The sequence below is a fragment of the Argopecten irradians genome, chromosome 14 (genome assembly GCF_041381155.1).
Source record: "Argopecten irradians isolate NY chromosome 14, Ai_NY, whole genome shotgun sequence".
In the NCBI taxonomy this organism is placed as follows: Eukaryota; Metazoa; Mollusca; class Bivalvia; order Pectinida; family Pectinidae; genus Argopecten; species Argopecten irradians.
This window is the reverse complement of record NC_091147.1, coordinates 29,951,750-29,971,132: the sequence shown is the minus strand read 5'-3', so window position 1 is coordinate 29,971,132 and position 19,383 is coordinate 29,951,750. Positions and strand designations below refer to the sequence as shown.

Below are 19,383 nucleotides of genomic sequence, written 5' to 3'. Positions count from 1 at the left end.
GGTTTCAACAAGAACATTCCATGCTTGGTTCGTTGACATGTCCTCAACCTGAATGATGTTTAGCCAGTTGACAGAGGTTAGCTCTTCGCGTATAGCGTCGTAATGCTCATTGTGGTAATTCTTCCTCTCATGTTTGGTGTGATTGTTACAATGTGATACACTCAATTTAAAAGACAGTAAAATATGATCACTCCTTCCGATACTTGGAAGGTAGTTAAAATCATTGACAATCCGTTCATCATTGCTAAAAACTAAATCCAGTACAGATGGATTTTGACCTTTCCTATATCTGGTTGGGTTTTGGCTATGTTGATGTAAGAAAAAGTCTCGAACACATTCCAAGAAACGAATAGATATATGATTTTCTGACGTACATGTTGCCCAGTCAGTCCAAATTGAAATCTCCAGTGATCAAAATGTGTTTTGCGTTTCTGGCTGACACTTCCCTCATTAAGGTTGTTAGGTAGGTGAAATTTTCAGCTGTTCAGTTGGGGCTACGGTAGATATTTACAATAAGTAGCCTGTCACCATTACTTGACTTGAGTTCAACAGCTAGGTACTCTTCAAAGGTTATTGTAAATTTTACTTGCTGGATTGTCATTTGTTCCGAGATATAAATGGCTACTCCACGACCTTCAGTATTGTTAGTGAAGCATCTAAATCCAGGTAATTTATAGAAACTGTTGTCCAGAGGTAGTGTCTTGTTCTTATACTGGGTAACAATTTTTCTACACGTTCCTGAAGTTCATCCATCTTGCTAGTAGATAAAATATCTACATTTGAATAAAATATGAGAAGGGTTTTTATCCGAGATTCTTGTTTTTTCCATAACTCAGGTGAAGTTGGGGACTGGAAGAATTGGTTTACGGTGGCACAAAATGAACAACTCGATGAAATTTACAAGAAAGAGATGAAAGATTCCAAGTTTACCTTCCAATACACGTGATCATCATGTTAGTCTTACTTATTTCATATACATACAGTTTATAACGTATATAAAATTATATACATGGTCTCTAGTGACACAAGATGAACAACTTTACAAAAGAAAGATGAAAGACACAAAATGTAGTTTCCAGTTTAGCGGGAGCCTTCCACCCCTTAAATGTGAATTACATTATGTATTATGTTAAAATCTTACACAGTTTACAATGGTACAAAATGAGCAACTTAGGAAATTTACAAGACAGAAATTTTATATTTCACTATATACCGAAATGTACGTGGAGCAGTATGTTGTCTCACATAAATACATGTAATTAGAAGATCGGCATCAGTAAGTAAAAGAACGAGAGTCAGCGGACTCATGTATTCACCAACTTGTACATGTATATTGTTTATTTTTGCAATGCTACCATTAAATCCATTTACAACTTTTATAAAAATGCTTAAATCACTTTTTCAATTACTTTGACTTTTTGTTTAATTGCTTGAACAACATACTACTTACTCATAACTGACATACCACATTCACCATAATAAGCGCCTCTCCTCTTTTCTGGAGAAGAGTTGAAGTTGTATAAACGCCCCTTTCCATGTTTTTAACAATGTTTTTCACCATGTGATGCCTCTAATATCAGTATTGTATCCTATTTGACATGTGAATCACGAAATAATAATGCATCACAAACGATAAAAGGCATATGTAACATATTAATGTAGCATGAGTGCAGAAAGATTAAAATCAAAGTACTGTAAGTACTGAAGGAGGTGTTATTCAAAATCATGAAAAAGACATGTAATTGTCCCAATTTCAAAACTATATGGTATTTTGTTAAACAAGATAAAGCATAGAACAGCTTCCTCAAAGTCCATGCACATACCGGTATTCTCCAATGATCTTATCCCAAAGGAAGTGTTAAATGCTGCAAATTATGGCAAACATTACATAAGGATTCTTAAGTTAACTGTCATGCTGTATATTTTCTAGGCGTTATCTTTGAAATAAATTTCATAACAAAATATCCATCAGCAACAGTTGGCCTTTTACTAATACTGAACTAAGCTTTCCCGTCGGTTGTTTTATACTTGAAATACTTCACCAGACATATAGACTGACCTTTTCTGCCATCTGTCCTTATAACCATGCCCTTGTAAGTCTTTCGTTAAACTCCTTGGATGTTTCTATAACCTTTGTTATTTTTATGTATACATTACAAAGATTCATTGTGATTGAAAAAATACAAGGGTTCAATAAAACGCATTGGTCACTTGCTACCTGGTATTCTCGATCTATTAATGCTATCATCTGAGTATAAGATCCAAAGGACAATGATCAATATACTGTATAAAAGGTCATAAATATAAAAATACATGTACTAGTTTTTTTTTCCTAAAATCCATACAAGGTCACATATAAGGACAAATTTGGATTCACTTAAAATACAAACATAACACAGGTTTAATATCAGTCCTCTTAGCTATAATATTGACAGGAAGTTGTTACAAATAGCTTATTTGGAACCCCGTGACTTTGAATAAAGGTCAAAGCAATTGATTCAATTTTTGGACATACTTTAAAGTATGCACTAATGACAAGACGTCAGTTGAAAGTATTTGGCTATTTGATTCATGTGACCTTTAGGTAAAGTTTATTCATTATTGCTAAATATCAAAATCAACACAAAGTCATTTAATTGGTAAATATATATACATGTAATAATGATAATAATAAACACTGTATTAGTATCCACATGAAAGGTATATCTTTCTCTTCATGATTTTTTTTAAATGGCTGTTCAATAGTTGCACTTCTCCAGTAATATTTTGAAAAATATTAAACAGTGACTTAATATATCAATCTTAATAAAAAATCATGATTTCTCAGATGTAAACGGAATAAATTAATAAAATAAACTACTTTTTTTCCCATTTCATTTTAAGAAACTATTATTTACCTTTTACTGACTATCGTTAAAGTACAAATCATAAATATCTTCCATCTAGTAGAATTGATGGAAAAAATAATATTATTTCATGTAAGCCTACATTGTTTTATATTTCACTTTATTCCAAAAATTTATTTTAGTTTTTTATGTCCAAAAAATAAATACATATATCTATTCTGTTTACATTGATTTATTGTACTGTATTCAACTTTTTTTATTGGTCATTTGTACCTAGAGTTACCTCTCTTACAATACTGCATGCGTTTCACGGAGATGTTTTTTTATTGCAGAGCACTCAATTTTTCTTGTTAAGAAATATAAATCACTGATTAAGCGTAAGTTGACCATTTCTGTATTATTATCATTCATTGTAATTAATTTTTTTATCAATAAAACATGTATCTGCTTGACCACGGACGCTGTAGTTACAAATCATTGACTGTCAAAAGATCGTGGCCTATGGAAGCTTTGATATCTATTTACAATAAGCTACCCCGGTAGGTGACTATCGTGTATCACATTAAGTCATGCGGAAGTTAGGATTATGTTTACTTCATCTCGCACTTCAGCTGAAGAAATATAAACAACCTGATAGAACAGTGACCGTAATGTAAGCTATCGTGATGTAAACTTTGACGATAACTGTTAAACATAATTGTAGATATTTAATTTTGGAAAAAAATATTGCAGTTTTTCCTCAGTCATGGTTGCAAAAACTGCTGCCGCGCATGCGTCAAGTAGGATGCATACCGGCGATATAAAAAAAAACACATTTAGGGTACTGATGAAGTGAATCGGATTGATTTTGCTAATAATCAAGTTTATTATTTACAATCAGATTCAAATTTTATAAGCAAATACAATACTAGATCTAGCACTACGTATAGCCCTTGTACTAGACACTGGCCGTTCACTGTTATAAGTCAGTAGTCAAATAATTATATAATACCGTATTTTCCGGAGTATAAGTTACTACTTTCCCCCCTTATACACCAGTGAGACTTATCTGTGGACGAAAACCCAAATCTGACGATGTTTTTGCATTATTACGTCATGATCCACACATGTAAAAAAAAGTTTTACTTGCCTGTTTAATAAAGTTATACATCGAAAACAATCGCCGTAAAAGTGTTTAAAAGATATAATATGTAATCAAAATATAACAAAGATGAAAATAATTACGTACCAGAAACATGTTCAATCGTACAATTGTTTAATTCACGGAAAATCGGCCAATTGAAGCGTGGTTGTTTACTATCACAACACAATGACGGACTGAACTCGCTATCGATTTTCTGCGGGGTTGTTATCGAGATAATTACATTAAAACGTCAAAAATGATCAAATATCAATAAAAGGTTTAATATATTATTTAAATATTATGTTTGGACAAGAAATGTTCGCAGACACCAAGAAAATGGTCTACTGAATGACTGCTAACTTGCACACGTGTTACACAGTTACATGTATCTGTCAACAGGTGTATTTCCCGGAATCCTGTCGTCGTGATTTCAATGAAATAATCAGCTATCAAGTTATACACGTAAATAACATGTAATATAGAACATAAAACCAATTTTATAAGCATCCCACTATCGTATAAAACATCTTTTAAACGATCTCTGCGGTGGCAAACAGATATCCCGAAGTTTGCAAAAATAAGGCTACGGTAATGCATTAGGCCTATATGCGATACGTCTACACTCTAAACGAAGTCAAATTTAGGTTACGATGCTAATCTAGAAAATACATTAAACTATTACACAACAATATGTTTGATACACAACCTATATCAAAATAGTGATACAGTAAAATCCTATTCATAGTGAAGACTGTATTTTAACCGGCTTACTGACACACGAACGAGAGTAAGCGTGGATTCGTACGGCCGCCATGTTTGTTTACACAAAAGTAGGCTTACGTAATGGCACAGTAAACAACAAACAGAAACATGATCAAATCCATTTTTATTCAAGATATTTACATCATTGTGAGTGTTATTTGTTATTAATTTCCATTAAGTTTACAGACAGTTTTAGTTATTCTAATCAATCGATAATCATTACCGTATACATATACATAGTGTACGTACTTCTTCAGAGATCGATCGTATGTACTCAAACGTGGGTAACATTGATAATTAGGAATAATAAATTGATGATCCGTTGATACTTAAAACTAGATAAACTAAATCAAATAAAGTATGTGAAGCAAATGTGAAGCATGCGAGAACAGGCATTCCCTGACAGTTCTTGACAACGTTACAATACACAGTGTAAAAGTTATCTCCCGTAGTTACGTAGATTGCCGATAGGATTACCAAGGTATAGTGTTCCGGTTGTAACGAGATCCACAGTAATCACATAATGGAAGTGTATACACACCTCCATAAAAAATGGCTGAATATGCCCCCACCCCTCCTTTGTTACATTCATTTAAATGGCTTGGGCGCTACAAACGGCAAACATGATATGAAGAACACATTGGCATCTACTTGTCGCTATAGTGTTGAGGTTCGTGGCTACCAAACTCATTGATAGATTCCTCCTGTAAAAACACATAGCATAGGGTGTTTGGGGTATATTTCATAACACAGATAGAAAAATGTAATGATTTCAACACCATGGCACGTCCATTTACAAAGATACTTTGTATAACAGATTTATGGAAAGAGAACAGCAGTATGACTACATTTGATGACGTCATAAATGGGGATGTGACACCGAGGAAAAGTTCACTGTGTAAGCCAATCCAAAGTTCACTGTGTCAGCCAATCAGAATGCGTACACCGAGGAAAAGTTCACTGTGTCAGCCAATCAGAATGCGTACAGTGAAAACAGATAATTAGTCTGCTGTTATGATTAAATGATGGATTAAGAGTGGAATGTTATCTTCAACCATCATTTGTTTCATTAAACATACTATCTACATGCATATGCATTCTTGTGAAAAATATTTCAAAATATAACTTAGTTCACATTCAACAGCAAGTTGGAACCATATCGCTGGTTATTTTCGTGGCGATGATATTTTCACGATACATGGCTATACCTTTAAAATCCATATCACGAAAAATTTAATGAGACCGCGAAAATATGATTTTCTTGTTTTTTAATCGCGAAAATTTGGGTCCACAAAAATAACCGACTATATGGTATTAGCACCAGACAATCTTGATACCACTAAAAACTATTATCGAAAGTTGGACATCAAATCTGATTATACAACAAATTAAGTCTCCATAGTTTTTAAAGAATTTAAGGCCCACTACCTTTCTGAAACGACTGTTCATTTTTTAAAATTGGAATGTAAAACAAGATTGAAAATTTTGTAGAGTAGCATAAGTTATTAGCTTACCGTCAATACTACACCTGTCATCACCTTCTGGATGAAATTTAAATAAACTAAATGTTAATTTTCATAATGTGGGTCGCATTACATATGTATGTTTCCCGCCGTCGTCTTAATTACCGAGCTTCAGTTGACTATCACTGCGTCAGATGCCATGGCAAAACAGCGAAATGACTCTCTACTGTTGTACATGTATATTTGCATCATATATTACGCAGGAAATCTTGCATTTGTTTTGTATTGTAACCTCATCTAAATAATAGGCCATCCGTATATATTTCCTTATGTTATGTTTATAAGAAATTTTATTTTTTGGTTTTGAAAAGGAAGTGGGCCTTTAAGGGGGAAGGAGACATCTTAATTCTAAATAAACCTTTCAAAACATTGTTGCACAAAGTGACAACAAAACATTATAACGTGGATTGAATGTAAACATTAAATGAACACAATAAAGGTATTTGTTGATCTGAGGTAGTTCAGTATAATTAATGCAGTTTTTTTATACCTGCATGAGATTCTCTGTCCTTATTTTCATGTTTTAATCTCACAATATTTAGTATCTCATGATTAAGTGACAGCAGATACACATCATAGTTGCCACGGAATCACACAGTCCACTACAGGTGAACACGTCACACCAGCATCAGTAGTCCTTATCCTTCTTGTTCTGACAGATTCCCAAATGCTCTACTTGGTCCTGACGTCTACTTGCTCTTGCCCCGGTATTTGATGACAAATGCTGGTACATCAAATTTTCTTTTGCAGCCAGCATAATTCATATACCGGATTTTACCAAATACTTCCCTTTCCTTCCATCCCTGGTCGTGGATGCCACAGATCGACCACATACAACCTGAAAACATACAATATTGATCGTTCTACAAAAGCAGATCTTTTGTTGCTTTAATCAATCTTTGTCTTGATGTTGTGACTGATGCAACTTTCAGTTCAATTGAATGTGCTAAAGATCATCAAAAGTGGATTTCAATCATATATTGATGTACCTCAAAAAAATTCTGAAGACTTACTCAGTTATCCCGAGAGTTACTCAACTATTATCAATGGACACACCCTCAACACTCCAGGGGTTACTATCACTGACGTCATACCCACCTCTGGACTATCTCATAGTAAAACTGGAGGCAACAGAACAGCTTATCCAGTCATTTGATTTCATCAGTAGAGCCAATATAACCATACACTTTGATTGACTGTGTGGCTTTGAAGTAGGCCCTCGCTATCTCTGTATAGTCTTCAAGCCTATTAGGGAAATCTTTGCCGGCCTGTGATTGGTTCAAATTTGTTCTTCTGAGCTGCCTTCAGTTTTACTATGAGATAGTCCAGGGGTGGATATAAAGTCAGTGATAATAACCCTTGAAGTATGAAGAATGCGAATGACACTAATGATGAGTATACTGTAAACCAACCTTCTTTTGTATGTGATTAAGTAAAGTCTTCTACAATACTTGCACAGTTAGATTTAAAGATATTTCAATTCAATTTTAATTCGCGAAACTTGATTTCCGCGAAAACGTTTTGAAACAGAAATTTAGTAGCCGCGAAAGATAGTTGGTTTACAGTAAACAATGATTTATCTAATAGATGATCAAAGTTCTGAAAGTACTAAATGGCTCGGTCTCGAGGATAGGAGGAATATATTTCTAAGGTCAATACTACTGTAGTTTTGTACAATAAGAAATAAATTTGGCTGGTGCTCCTTCCAGTTTGGACTTTTGAGGATTCCTTGGACACTAAGGTGTAAAATAAGAGACACATACTAAAATCTTGGAAGCCCATTCTAATATTTCCTATGATGTTATATGTCAAATGATTTTATAACACCTTTAGCATTTTCCTTGTTAATTTGATGTTAATGAAAATATCCATTCTTAATTACTATTGTCATCAAGTTCCTGGGACCACAGTATCAGTTAACAAGTATTGTTTTGCAGCAGAGAAAGACAAGAGGCAAACTTTTCTATGTCAAAATGTCTTAAATATAGAATATGTCTGTCCTCTAGAAGACTTATCAATATCACCATGTGATTTTTTTAATAAATTGGTCAATTGGTCTACTTTTAACAAGTTTTGTAATTATTCTTTTGTAAAACAGCAAGTTGATTGATATACATTGTATCCGAACTTCAATTCAAACCGGATAACATGTTAGCTCACCATAGGCCATGAAATTGTTTGTACACTTAACTTCAGGATTGTTTTACAAAATTACAAATGAATTTTTCAACATTTTTAGCTCACCTGGCCCGAAGGGCCGGTGAGCTTATGTCATAGCGCGGCGTCCGTTGTCCGTCCGTCCGCCGTCCGTCCGTCCGTCCGTCCGTCCGTCCGTCCGTCCGTCAACATTTCCTTTAAATCGCTACTTGTCCTAGAGTTCTGCATGGATTGTAACCAAATTTGGCCACAAACATCCTTGGGGGAGGGGGAACAGAATTTGTATAAATTTTGGCTCTGTCCCCCCCGGGGCAGGAGGGGCGGGGCCCAATAGGGGAAATAGAGGTAAATCCTATAAATCGCTACTTGTCCTAGAGTTCTGCATGGATTGTAACCAAATTTGACCACAAACATCCTTGGGGGAGGGGAAACAGAACTTATATAAATTTTGGCTCTGGTCCCCCAGGGGCAGGAGGGGCGGGGCCCAATAGGGGTAATAGAGGTAAATCCTTTAAATCGCTACTTGTCCTAGAGTTCTGCATGGATTGTAACCAAAATTAGCCACAAACATCCTTGGGGGAAGGGGAACAGAACTTGTTTAAATTTTGGCTCTGGTCTCCCGGGGCAGGAGGGGCGGGGCCCAATAGGGGAAATAGAGGTAAATCCTTTAAATCTCTTCTTGTCCTAGAGCTCTACATGAATTGTAACCAAATTTGGCCACAAACATCCTTGGGGGAAGGGGAACAGAACTTGTATAAATTTTGGCTCTGATCCCCCAAGGGCAGGAGGGGCGGGGCCCAATAGGGGAAATAGAGGTAAATCCTTTAAATCGCTACTAGTCATAGAGTTCTGATTGGAATGTAACCAAATTTGGCCACAAACATCCTTTGGGGAAGGGGAACAGAACTTGTATAAATTTTGGCTCTGACCCCCTGGGGGCAGGAGGGGTGGGGCCCAATAGGGGAAATAGAGGTAAATCCTATAAATCACTTCTTGTCCTAGAGTTTTGCTTGGATTGTGACCAAATTTGGCCATAAACATCCTTGGGGGAAGGGGAACAGAACTTGTATAAATTTTGGCTCTGACCCCCTGGGGGCGGGAGGGGTGGGGCCCAATAGGGGAAATAGAGGTTAATATTAAAATTCCTTCAGAAAAGAAACAATGAACATGTATTCAGAACATTACTTGGCATTACAAACCAGGTGAGCGATACAGGCCCTCTGGGCCTCTTGTTTATTTTCAAATCCCCATACCTCTGATGAGTATAATAAAAATGTCATTACAAGTGAATCAAATATTTTCAGTTTAAGATGAACAGGAAGAGATACATTCCTTTTTTTCCGATTTAATTGTTTGTTCAGCAGGTTTTTTCCCTTTCTTTAAAAACGCAACCATTAACATTATTTTTCTGTACCTAGATATGTAAACAATTCTTATAAATCTAATTCTGTATTCCATAACATCAACTGGTGTTGTTGTACCGATTTACATCTTGAGAATATCACAATTTTTATCTTTCTGATATTAAGTTCTAATTTCCATGTTATGCAATATTGTTAAAATCCATGTAACATTTGTTGTAGACCATCAGATAATTCTGATATCATAACAGTGTTATTGGCAAATAATATGATAAAAAATTTGGGATACATTCCAATATCATATACTGTAAAAACTGATATAATTTGCGCAGGTACTTTTTAGGGCTGAAAATGCTTAAAAAATCTACTATCAGTATATCTTGCGCATCAAAAAAATGGGGAAAAACAATGTCCAGGGAGTCCCAAAACCGATGTATGAAGGTGACAATTTCAATGCAAAATATTCCCCAGAAATGCTTGACAACTTGAACAAAAAGTGTTGTATTTAGAAGAAATAACATATGAAAACCGCATTGTGTTTGTTTTCTTTTATTGGCCACCGTAACCTGAAACTGAAATATCTAGCAGATGTCCAAAACATCGGCGGTCTGGTCCGCCGCACTCTGTGCACATGTCAATGTTTTAAGATATTACACATGAATAGTAATCAGGAATATTTGAAAAGAGTAGAATATATTTACTTAAATTGGCACAATAAGTAATTAGTGTGTTTGAGATCATTAACAATCAACAGCAATCAGCTAGCAGATACATAGTTTAGCTTGCAACAATCACAGTGTGCATAATTTGTCAAGATTTGTAAGACAAAATATTCCACCGGGTAAGATTCTAAGTCATAAAGGTAGATTGAAAATAGGAAGGGAGATAAAATAACCAGATAAATATTTGTAGCGGGATCAGACTGGGTTGATTATCGGTGATCAGGTAGCTCAGTCGGAAGAGCTACATTTTCTTCTCTCCTGTTACAGAATTGGCACCCAACTGAATAACCAACGGTTGTGGTGTTTGAAAGGGTCTCGTATGTAGTCAAAAAGGAGGGAGGAATGTAGCGGGACTGGACTGGGTCGATTATCGATGACCAGGTAGTTCAGTCGGTAGAGCACTCAGCTAGTGTTCGGAGAGTTCTGGGATCGAATCCCGGTCTTGCCGCTACATTTTCTCCTCTCCTGTTACATATGGTACCATACTGTGCATGTAGATATTCAAGGTAAATCAACAATGTTCGCTGATCTTGCAGAATTGCCTTACAGTGTTATAATGAATGCAGTAAATGTATGTCTCATTGGTGTGATTGATTTAAAGCATGCTGACATTCTGTAAAACATAAGGAAACAATAAATGTATTAACAGAGTAATTACTGAAAAGGCTAATATCATATAATTAACCATTTTAATCATAAATAGCAATACCAGCATAGAGGAAATATTACTGAAGTTAAATTCCCACAGTGCTTCAGTCCTCCTGTTCTTACATGTAAGAGTTTTGTCCTTCATAAATTTATTGTAGTGTAGCAGTTGTTATATAATGTGCACAAAGAAGTATAAATATACACATGTATCATATGCATGGGTACAGTGGTAAATTAACAAGTTATACAGAAAATGATATATAGTGCTGATCATGAAAAGCGTAAAGTCTATTTTGTTGAGTAAAAAGTTAAAAAACTAACATTGTTCACACCCTAAGATGTAATCGCACTAAAAACAGTGATCATGTGGGCTTTTGTGCGATTGCATTTGTAAGACGACTGTGCCAGGTGGTAGAGATTAGTTCCACTCGAGTGATCACACAATGCATGCGAGAGTCGGGAATATGTTTATGTAAGTTTTAATTGCTAATCTCTGATGCTTGTTGGTAAAATATAACTCAGGATAATTGCTAAACAATTAACAGTTTTCTCTACATTTTTACAGATTGAAACAGCTTTTTAAGTGTCGTTTTACGGAAGAATTATGAAAAAGAAATCGACATTTTCGTCGATCTAGTAGTTCAAAAAATAGTCTATATAAAGACCAGAGTAACTTACATCAGTAAACAAAGTGACCTGTGTCTATATGAAGACCAGAGTAACTTACATCAGTAAACAAATGTGTGTCTATATGAAGACCAGAGTAAACTTACATCAGTAAACAAATGTGTGTCTATATGAAGACCAGAGTAACTTACATCAGTAAACAAAATGTGTGTGTCAGTCTATATGAAGACCAGAGTAACTTACATCAGTAAACAAATGTGTGTCTATATAAAGACAGAGTAACTTACATCAGTAAACAAATGTGTGTCTATATATGGAATGAAGACCAGAGTAACTTACATCAGTAAACAAATGTGTGTCTATATGAAGACAAATACAGAGTAACTTACTTACACATCAGTAAACAAATGTGTGTCTATATGAAGACCAGATCAGTAACTTACATCAGTAAACAAATGTATGTCTATATATGGAAGACAGAGTAACTTACATCAGTAAACAAATGTGTGTCTATAAAAGACCAGAGTAACTTACATCAGTAAACAAATGTGTGCCTATCATATAGTAAGACCAGAGTAACTTACATCAGTAAACAAATGTGTGTCTATATAAAGAGACCAGAGTAACTTACATCAGTAAACAAATGTTGTGTCTATATGAAGACCAGAGTAACTTACATCAGTAAACAAATGTGTGTCTATATATGAAGACCAGAGTAACTTAACTTACATCAGTAAACAAATGTGTGTCTGTCTATAGTAAGACCAGAGTAACTTACATCAGTAAACAAATGTGTGTCTATATAAAGACCAGAGTAAACTTACATCAGTAAACAAAATGTTATGTAGTGTCTATATATGACCAGAGTAACTTACATCAGTAAACAAATGTGTGTCTATATGAAGACCACAGAGTAACTTACATCAGTAAACAAAATGTGTGTCTATATGAAGACCAGAGTAACTTACATCAGTAAACAAATGTGTGTCTATATATGAAGACCAGAGTAACTTACATCAGTAAACAAATGTGTGTCTATATGAAGACCAGAGTAACTTACATCAGTAAACAAATGTGTGTCTATATGAAGACCAGAGTAACTTACATCAGTAAAACAAAAACAATGTGTCTACATCATCATAAAGACCAGAGTAACAGTAAACAAATACATCAGTAAACAAATCTTGTCAGTAAACAAAACAAGACAGAGTAACTTACATCAGTAAACAAAATGTGTACATATGAAGACCAGAGTAACTTACATCAGTAAACAAATGTGTGTCTACATGAAGACCAGAGTAACTTACATCAGTAAACAAATGTGTGTCTATATGAAGACCAAGTAACTCTACATCAGTAAACAAATACTGTGTCTATATAAAGTAAGTAACTTACATCAGTAAACAAATGTGTGTCTATATGAAGACCAGAGTAACTTACATCAGTAAACAAATGTGTGTCTATATATGAAGACCAGAGTAACTTACATCAGTAAACAAATGTGTCTATATAAAGACCAGAGTAACTTACATCAGTAAACAAATGTGTGTCTATATGAAGACCAAAAGAGTAACTTACATCAGTAAACAAATGTGTACATCTATATGAAGACCAGAGTAACTTACATCAGTAAACAAATGTGTGTCTATATGAAGACCAGAGTAACTTACATCAGTAAACAAATGTGTGTCTATATGAAGACCAGAGTAACTTACATCAGTAAACAAATGTGTGTCTATATGAAGACCAAGTAACTTACATCAGTAAACAAATGTGTGTCTCTATATGAAGAACAGAGTAACTTACATCAGTAAACAAATGTGTGTCATCTATATGTGAAGACCAGAGTAACTTACATCAGTAAACAAATGTAGGTGTCTATATAAACCAGAGTAACTTACATCAGTAAACAAATGTGTGTCTATATGAAGACCAGAGTAACTTACATCAGTAAACAAATGTGTGTCTATATGAAGACCAGAGTAACTTACATCAGTAAACAAATGTGTGTCTATATGAAGACCAGAGTAACTTACATCAGTAAACAAATGTGTGTCTATATAAGACCAGAGTAACTTACATCAGTAAACAAATGTGTGTCTATATGAAGACCAGAGTAACTTACATCAGTAAACAAATGTGTGTCTATATGAAGACCAGAGTAACTTACATCAGTAAACAAATGTGTGTCTCATGAAGACCAGAAACTTACATCAGTAAACAAATACATGTGTGGTCTATATGAAGACCAGAGTAACTTACATCAGTAAAACAATGTGTGTGTCTATATGAAGACCAGAGTAACTTACATCAGTAAACAAATGTGTGTCTATATGAAGACAATAGAGTAACTTACATCAGTAAACAAATACTGTACTATATGAAGACCAGAGTAACTTACATCAGTAAACAAATGTGTGTACTATATGAAGACCAGAGTAACTTACATCAGTAAACAAATGTTGTGTCTATATGAAGACCAGAGTAACTTACATCAGTAAAAAATGTGTGTCTATATGAAGACCAGAGTAACTTACATCAGTAAACAAATGTGTCTACTATATGAAGACCAGAGTAACTTACATCAGTAAACAAATGTGTGTCTATATAAGACCACAGAGTAACTTACATCAGTAAACAAATGTGTGTCATCAGTAAACAATAACTTACATCAGTAAACAAATGTGTGTCTATATGAAGACCAGAGTAACTTCTACATCAGTAAACAAATGTGTGTCTAGTATGTCAAGAGTAACTTACATCAGTAAACAAACTTACATCATCAGTAAACACAGTAACTCTATACATCAGTAAACAAATACATCATCAATATGAAGACCAGAGTAACTTACATCAGTAAACAAATGTGTGTCTATATGTAAGACCAGAGTAAACTTACATCAGTAAACAATAATGTGTGCCTATCATATGAAGACCAGAGTAACTTACATCAGTAAACAAATGTGTGTCTATATGAAGACCAGAGTAACTTACATCAGTAAACAAATGTGTGTCATATATGAAGACCAGATAACTTACATCAGTAAACAAATGTGTGTAAGACACAATACTTACATCAGTAAACAAATGTGAAGACCACCTATATCAAAAGTAACTATACATAACTTACATCAGTAAACAAAATGTGTATCATATGAAGACAGAGTAACTTACATCAGTAAACAAACTTACATCAGTAAACAAATGTGTAATACATCAGTACAAATGAAGACCAGAGTAACTTACATCAGTAAACAAATGTGTACTATCATGAAGACCAGAGTAACTTACATCAGTAAACAAAAATGTGTGTCTATATGAAGACCAGAGTAACTTACATCAGTAAGTAATTCAAATGTGTGTCTATATGAAGACCAGAGTAACTTACATCAGTAAACAAATGTGTGTCTATATGAAGACCAGAGTAACTTACATCATCAGTAAACAAATGTGTACTATATAAGACAGAGTAACTTACATCAGTAAACAAATGTGTGTCTATATGAAGACCAGAGTAACTTACATCAGTAAACAAATGTGTGTCCTATATAAGACCAGTAAAGTAACTTACATCAGTAAACAAATGTGTCAGTAACTTACATATACTTACATCAGTAAACATATACTTACATCTTACATCAGTAAACAATGTGTGTCTATATGTAGTAACTTACATCTAAACAAACTTGTCATCAGTAAACAAACTTACATCATCAGTAAACAATACTGTACATCAGTAAACAAAATGTCTACATATGAAGACCAGAGTAACTTACATCAGTAAAAAATGTGTCTATATGAAGACAGACCATCAGTAAACAAAACTTACATCAGTAAACCATGTGTGTGTACTATCATCAGTAAGACCTAGAGTACATTACATCAGTAAACAAATGTGTGTATCATGAAACCAGAGTAACTTACATCAGTAAAAATAGTGTCTACAATGCAGAGTAACTTACATCAGTAAACAAATACTCTATACACCAGAGTAACTTACATCAGTAAACAAATGTGTGTCTATATGAAGACCAGAGTAACTTACATCAGTAAACAAATGTTGTGTCTATATTAGAAGTACCAGAGTAACTTACATCAGTAAACAAATGTACTGTGTCTATATGAAGACCAGAGTAACTTACATCAGTAAAACAAATTAATGTGTGTCTATATGAAGACCAGAGTAACTTACATCAGTAAACAAATGTGTCTACATCAGTAAACAGAAGTAACTTACATCAGTAAACAAATGTGTGTCTATATAAAGAATACTTACATCAGTAAGTGTACTTACATCAGTAACTTACATCAGTAACAAATGTGTGTCTATATGAAGACCAATAACTTACATCAGTAACTTAAACTATCTATGTAATCAGTAACTCTACACATCAGTATACAATAACTTACTCTACATCAGTCAATATATAACTTACATCAGTAAACATGAGTGTTACATCAAGCAGTAAACAAATCAGTAATTGTCTATATGAAGACCAGAGTAACTTACATCAGTAAACAAATGTGTGTCTATATGAAGACCAGAGTAAACATACATCAGTACATCAGTAAGTTCTATATGTACATGCCTACATCAAAACAAAGAGTAACTTACATCAGTAAACAAATGTGTGTCTATAGTGAAACCAGAAGTAACTTACATCAGTAGTAAACAAATGTGTGAAGACTATATTATCATCAGTAAGTACAACATTACATCAGTAAAACAAAACAATGTGTCTATACAAAGTAACCACAAGTAACTTACATCAGTAAAAATGTGTGTCTATATGAAGACCAGAGTAACTTATCATCAGTAGTAAGTTGTAATCATGTAAACAATACTTATGATCAGTAATTCTACATGAATGACCAGAGTAACTTACATCAGTAAACAAATGTGTGTCTAGTATGAAAGACTTACATCAGTAAACAATAACTTTACATCAGTAAACAAATGTACATATATATGTAAATGAACTCTACATCAGTTATATACATCAGTAAACAATATGTAGTGTCTATATAAAGAACCAGACTTACATCAGTAAGTTGTGTTACATCAGTAAACAATATAGTTACATCAGTAAACAAATCTGTATATAAATGTAGACATCAGAGTAAACTTACATCAGTAAACAAATGTGTATGTCTATAGTGAAACCAATGTAACTTACATCAGTAAACAAATGTGTGTCTATATGTAAGACAGAGTAATAAGTTACATCAGTCAATGTGTGTAAACAAATGTACATCAGTAAACAATAACTTAACATCAGTAAACAAATGTTGTTGTCTATATGAAGACCAGAATAACTTACATCAGTAAACAAATGTTGTCTTCTATATCAGAAGACCAGAGTAACTTACATCAGTAAACAAATGTGTGTCTATATGAAGACAGAGTAACTTACATCAGTAAACAATGTGTCTACATGTTAGAACAGTAACTTACATCAGTAAACAAATGTGTATCTATATGAAGACCAAGTACTTACATCAGTAAACAATACATCAGTAAAAAAAGTAAACTTACATCAGTACATCATCATTATATGAAAGAAGAGTAACTTACATCAGTAACATGTGTGTGTCTATATGAAGACCAGAGTAACTTACATCAGTAAACAATGTGTCTATATAATCAGTAAGTAACTTACATCAGTAACAAATGTACTTACATCAGTAAAAAATACTGCCTACATCAGTAAGTAGTCTATATGAAGACCAGATAACTTACATCAGTAAACAAATGTGTGTCTATATATGAAGACAACTTACATCAGTAAACAAATAGTGTACATCTATAAAAGACCAGAGTTACATTACATCAGTAAACAATAGTGTGTGTGAAACTATATTATCAAGTAACCAGTATTGTTAATTACATCTACATCAGTAAAACAATACTGTGACATCAGTAACCTACAACTTACATCAGTAAAACAAATGTGTGTGTCTATTAAGAAGACCAGAGTAACTTACATTACATCAGTAAAAATGTGTGTCATCATAAACAACAGAGTAACTTACATCAGAGTAACAAATGTTGTTATGAATCAGTAAACAATACTGTACTATATGAAGACCAACAATACTTACATCAGTAAACAAATGTGTGTCATATATATGAAGAGAGCATGCCTTACAGAGTAACTTACATCAGTAAATAAATGTTACTGCCTATCATCAGAAGACAATACTGTAAACTTACATCAGTAAACAATAATGTGTATATATGAAGACCAGTAAACAATACTGTATCATCAGTAAAAACTTAAGTGTAATACAAAGTGAGTTATCATAATGACCAGAGTAACTTACATCAGTAAACAAATGTGTGTACTATATGAAGACCAGATAACTTACATCAGTAAACAAATGTTCTATAGAAGAAACAGTACTGTATCATCAGTAAACAATGAGTTATCATGAAGACCAGTTGTAACTTACATCAGTAAAACAAATGTTGTGTCTATATGAAGACCAAGTAACTTACATCATCAGTAAACAAATAGTGTCTCTATGAAGACCAGAGTAACTTACATCAGTAAACAAATGTGTGTCTATTATGACCAAACAGTACTTACATCAGTAAACAAATGTTGTGCCTATATGAAGAACAAGTAACTTACATCAGTAAACAAATGTGTTGTCTATATGAAAACAATACCTTACATCAGTAAAACAATACTATTATCAGTACCAAGTAAACATCAGTAAACAATGTCTGTGTTATCTATATGAAGACCAAGTAACTTACATCAGTAAACAAATGTGTGTTACTATACATCAGAGTAAATCAGTAAACAAATGTGTTGTCTATATGAAGACCAATAACTTACATCATCAGTGTTGTTATGTTATATGATACAGAGTAAACTTACATCAGTAAACAGTATGTGTGTCTATATGAAGACCAGTATACTTACATCAGTAAAAAAGTTGTGTGTTATGTATGAAGAACAATACCTAACATCAGTAAACAATACTGTTACATCAGTAAACAAATATGTCTATACAATACAGTAATACCAGTAAACTTACATCAGTAAACAAATTGTACATGTCTATCAGTAAGACAGAGTAACTTACATCAGTAAACAAATTGTGTCTCTAGTGAAGAACAGATAACTTACATCAAAGTAAACAATGTTGTATGTGTACATCTATATGAAGACCAGTACTTACATCATAAACAACAGTAAGTGTCTATATGAAGACCTTACATCAGTAAACAATTTACATTTAGAAGTAAACTTACATCATAAACAAAACAATATGTTAAGACCAGTAAACAAACTTACATCAGTAAACAATGTGTTGTCTTATATCAGAAGACCAACAGAGTAACTTACATCAGTAAAACAAATTGTTATGTCTATATGATGAAGCAGAGTAACTTACATCAGTAAACAAATGAGTGTTCTATAGAAGTACAGATAACTTACATCAGTAAACAAATGTTGTTATATTAGAAGCATACCTTACATCAGTCAAATTGTTGTATATGAAGACAGGTAACTTTACATCAGTAAACAAATGTTAGTGTCTATAAGTAAACCAGAGTAACTTACATCAGTAAGTTGTTGTTATGTTAGAACTTACTTACAT

The 19,383-nt window shown here is 33.5% G+C and overlaps 3 protein-coding genes across 9 annotated transcripts in view; 1 reads left to right on the top strand and 2 right to left on the bottom strand.

The window, feature by feature from the left end:
* LOC138306863 (sulfotransferase 1B1-like) overlaps nucleotides 1-3,305 on the top strand; it is a 43,903-nt gene extending 40,598 nt beyond the window's left edge. For all 6 annotated transcript variants that reach the window (XM_069247367.1, XM_069247371.1, XM_069247368.1 and 3 more), the window contains exon 6: nucleotides 837-3,305. In XM_069247367.1, the coding sequence (XP_069103468.1) occupies nucleotides 837-946 (110 nt within the window). In that variant the 3' untranslated portion in view covers nucleotides 947-3,305. The remainder of the gene's footprint in view (nucleotides 1-836) is intronic.
* LOC138306858 (transmembrane 9 superfamily member 2-like) overlaps nucleotides 1-19,383 on the bottom strand; it is a 187,307-nt gene that overhangs the window by 133,860 nt on the left and 34,064 nt on the right. The gene's annotated exons all lie outside the window — the stretch shown is intronic.
* Nucleotides 4,840-19,383, bottom strand: part of LOC138306860 (deoxyribodipyrimidine photo-lyase-like) — a 247,001-nt gene continuing 232,457 nt past the window's right edge. For both annotated transcript variants that reach the window (XM_069247365.1, XM_069247364.1), the window contains exon 10: nucleotides 4,840-7,092. In XM_069247365.1, the coding sequence (XP_069103466.1) occupies nucleotides 6,944-7,092 (149 nt within the window). In that variant the 3' untranslated portion in view covers nucleotides 4,840-6,943. The remainder of the gene's footprint in view (nucleotides 7,093-19,383) is intronic.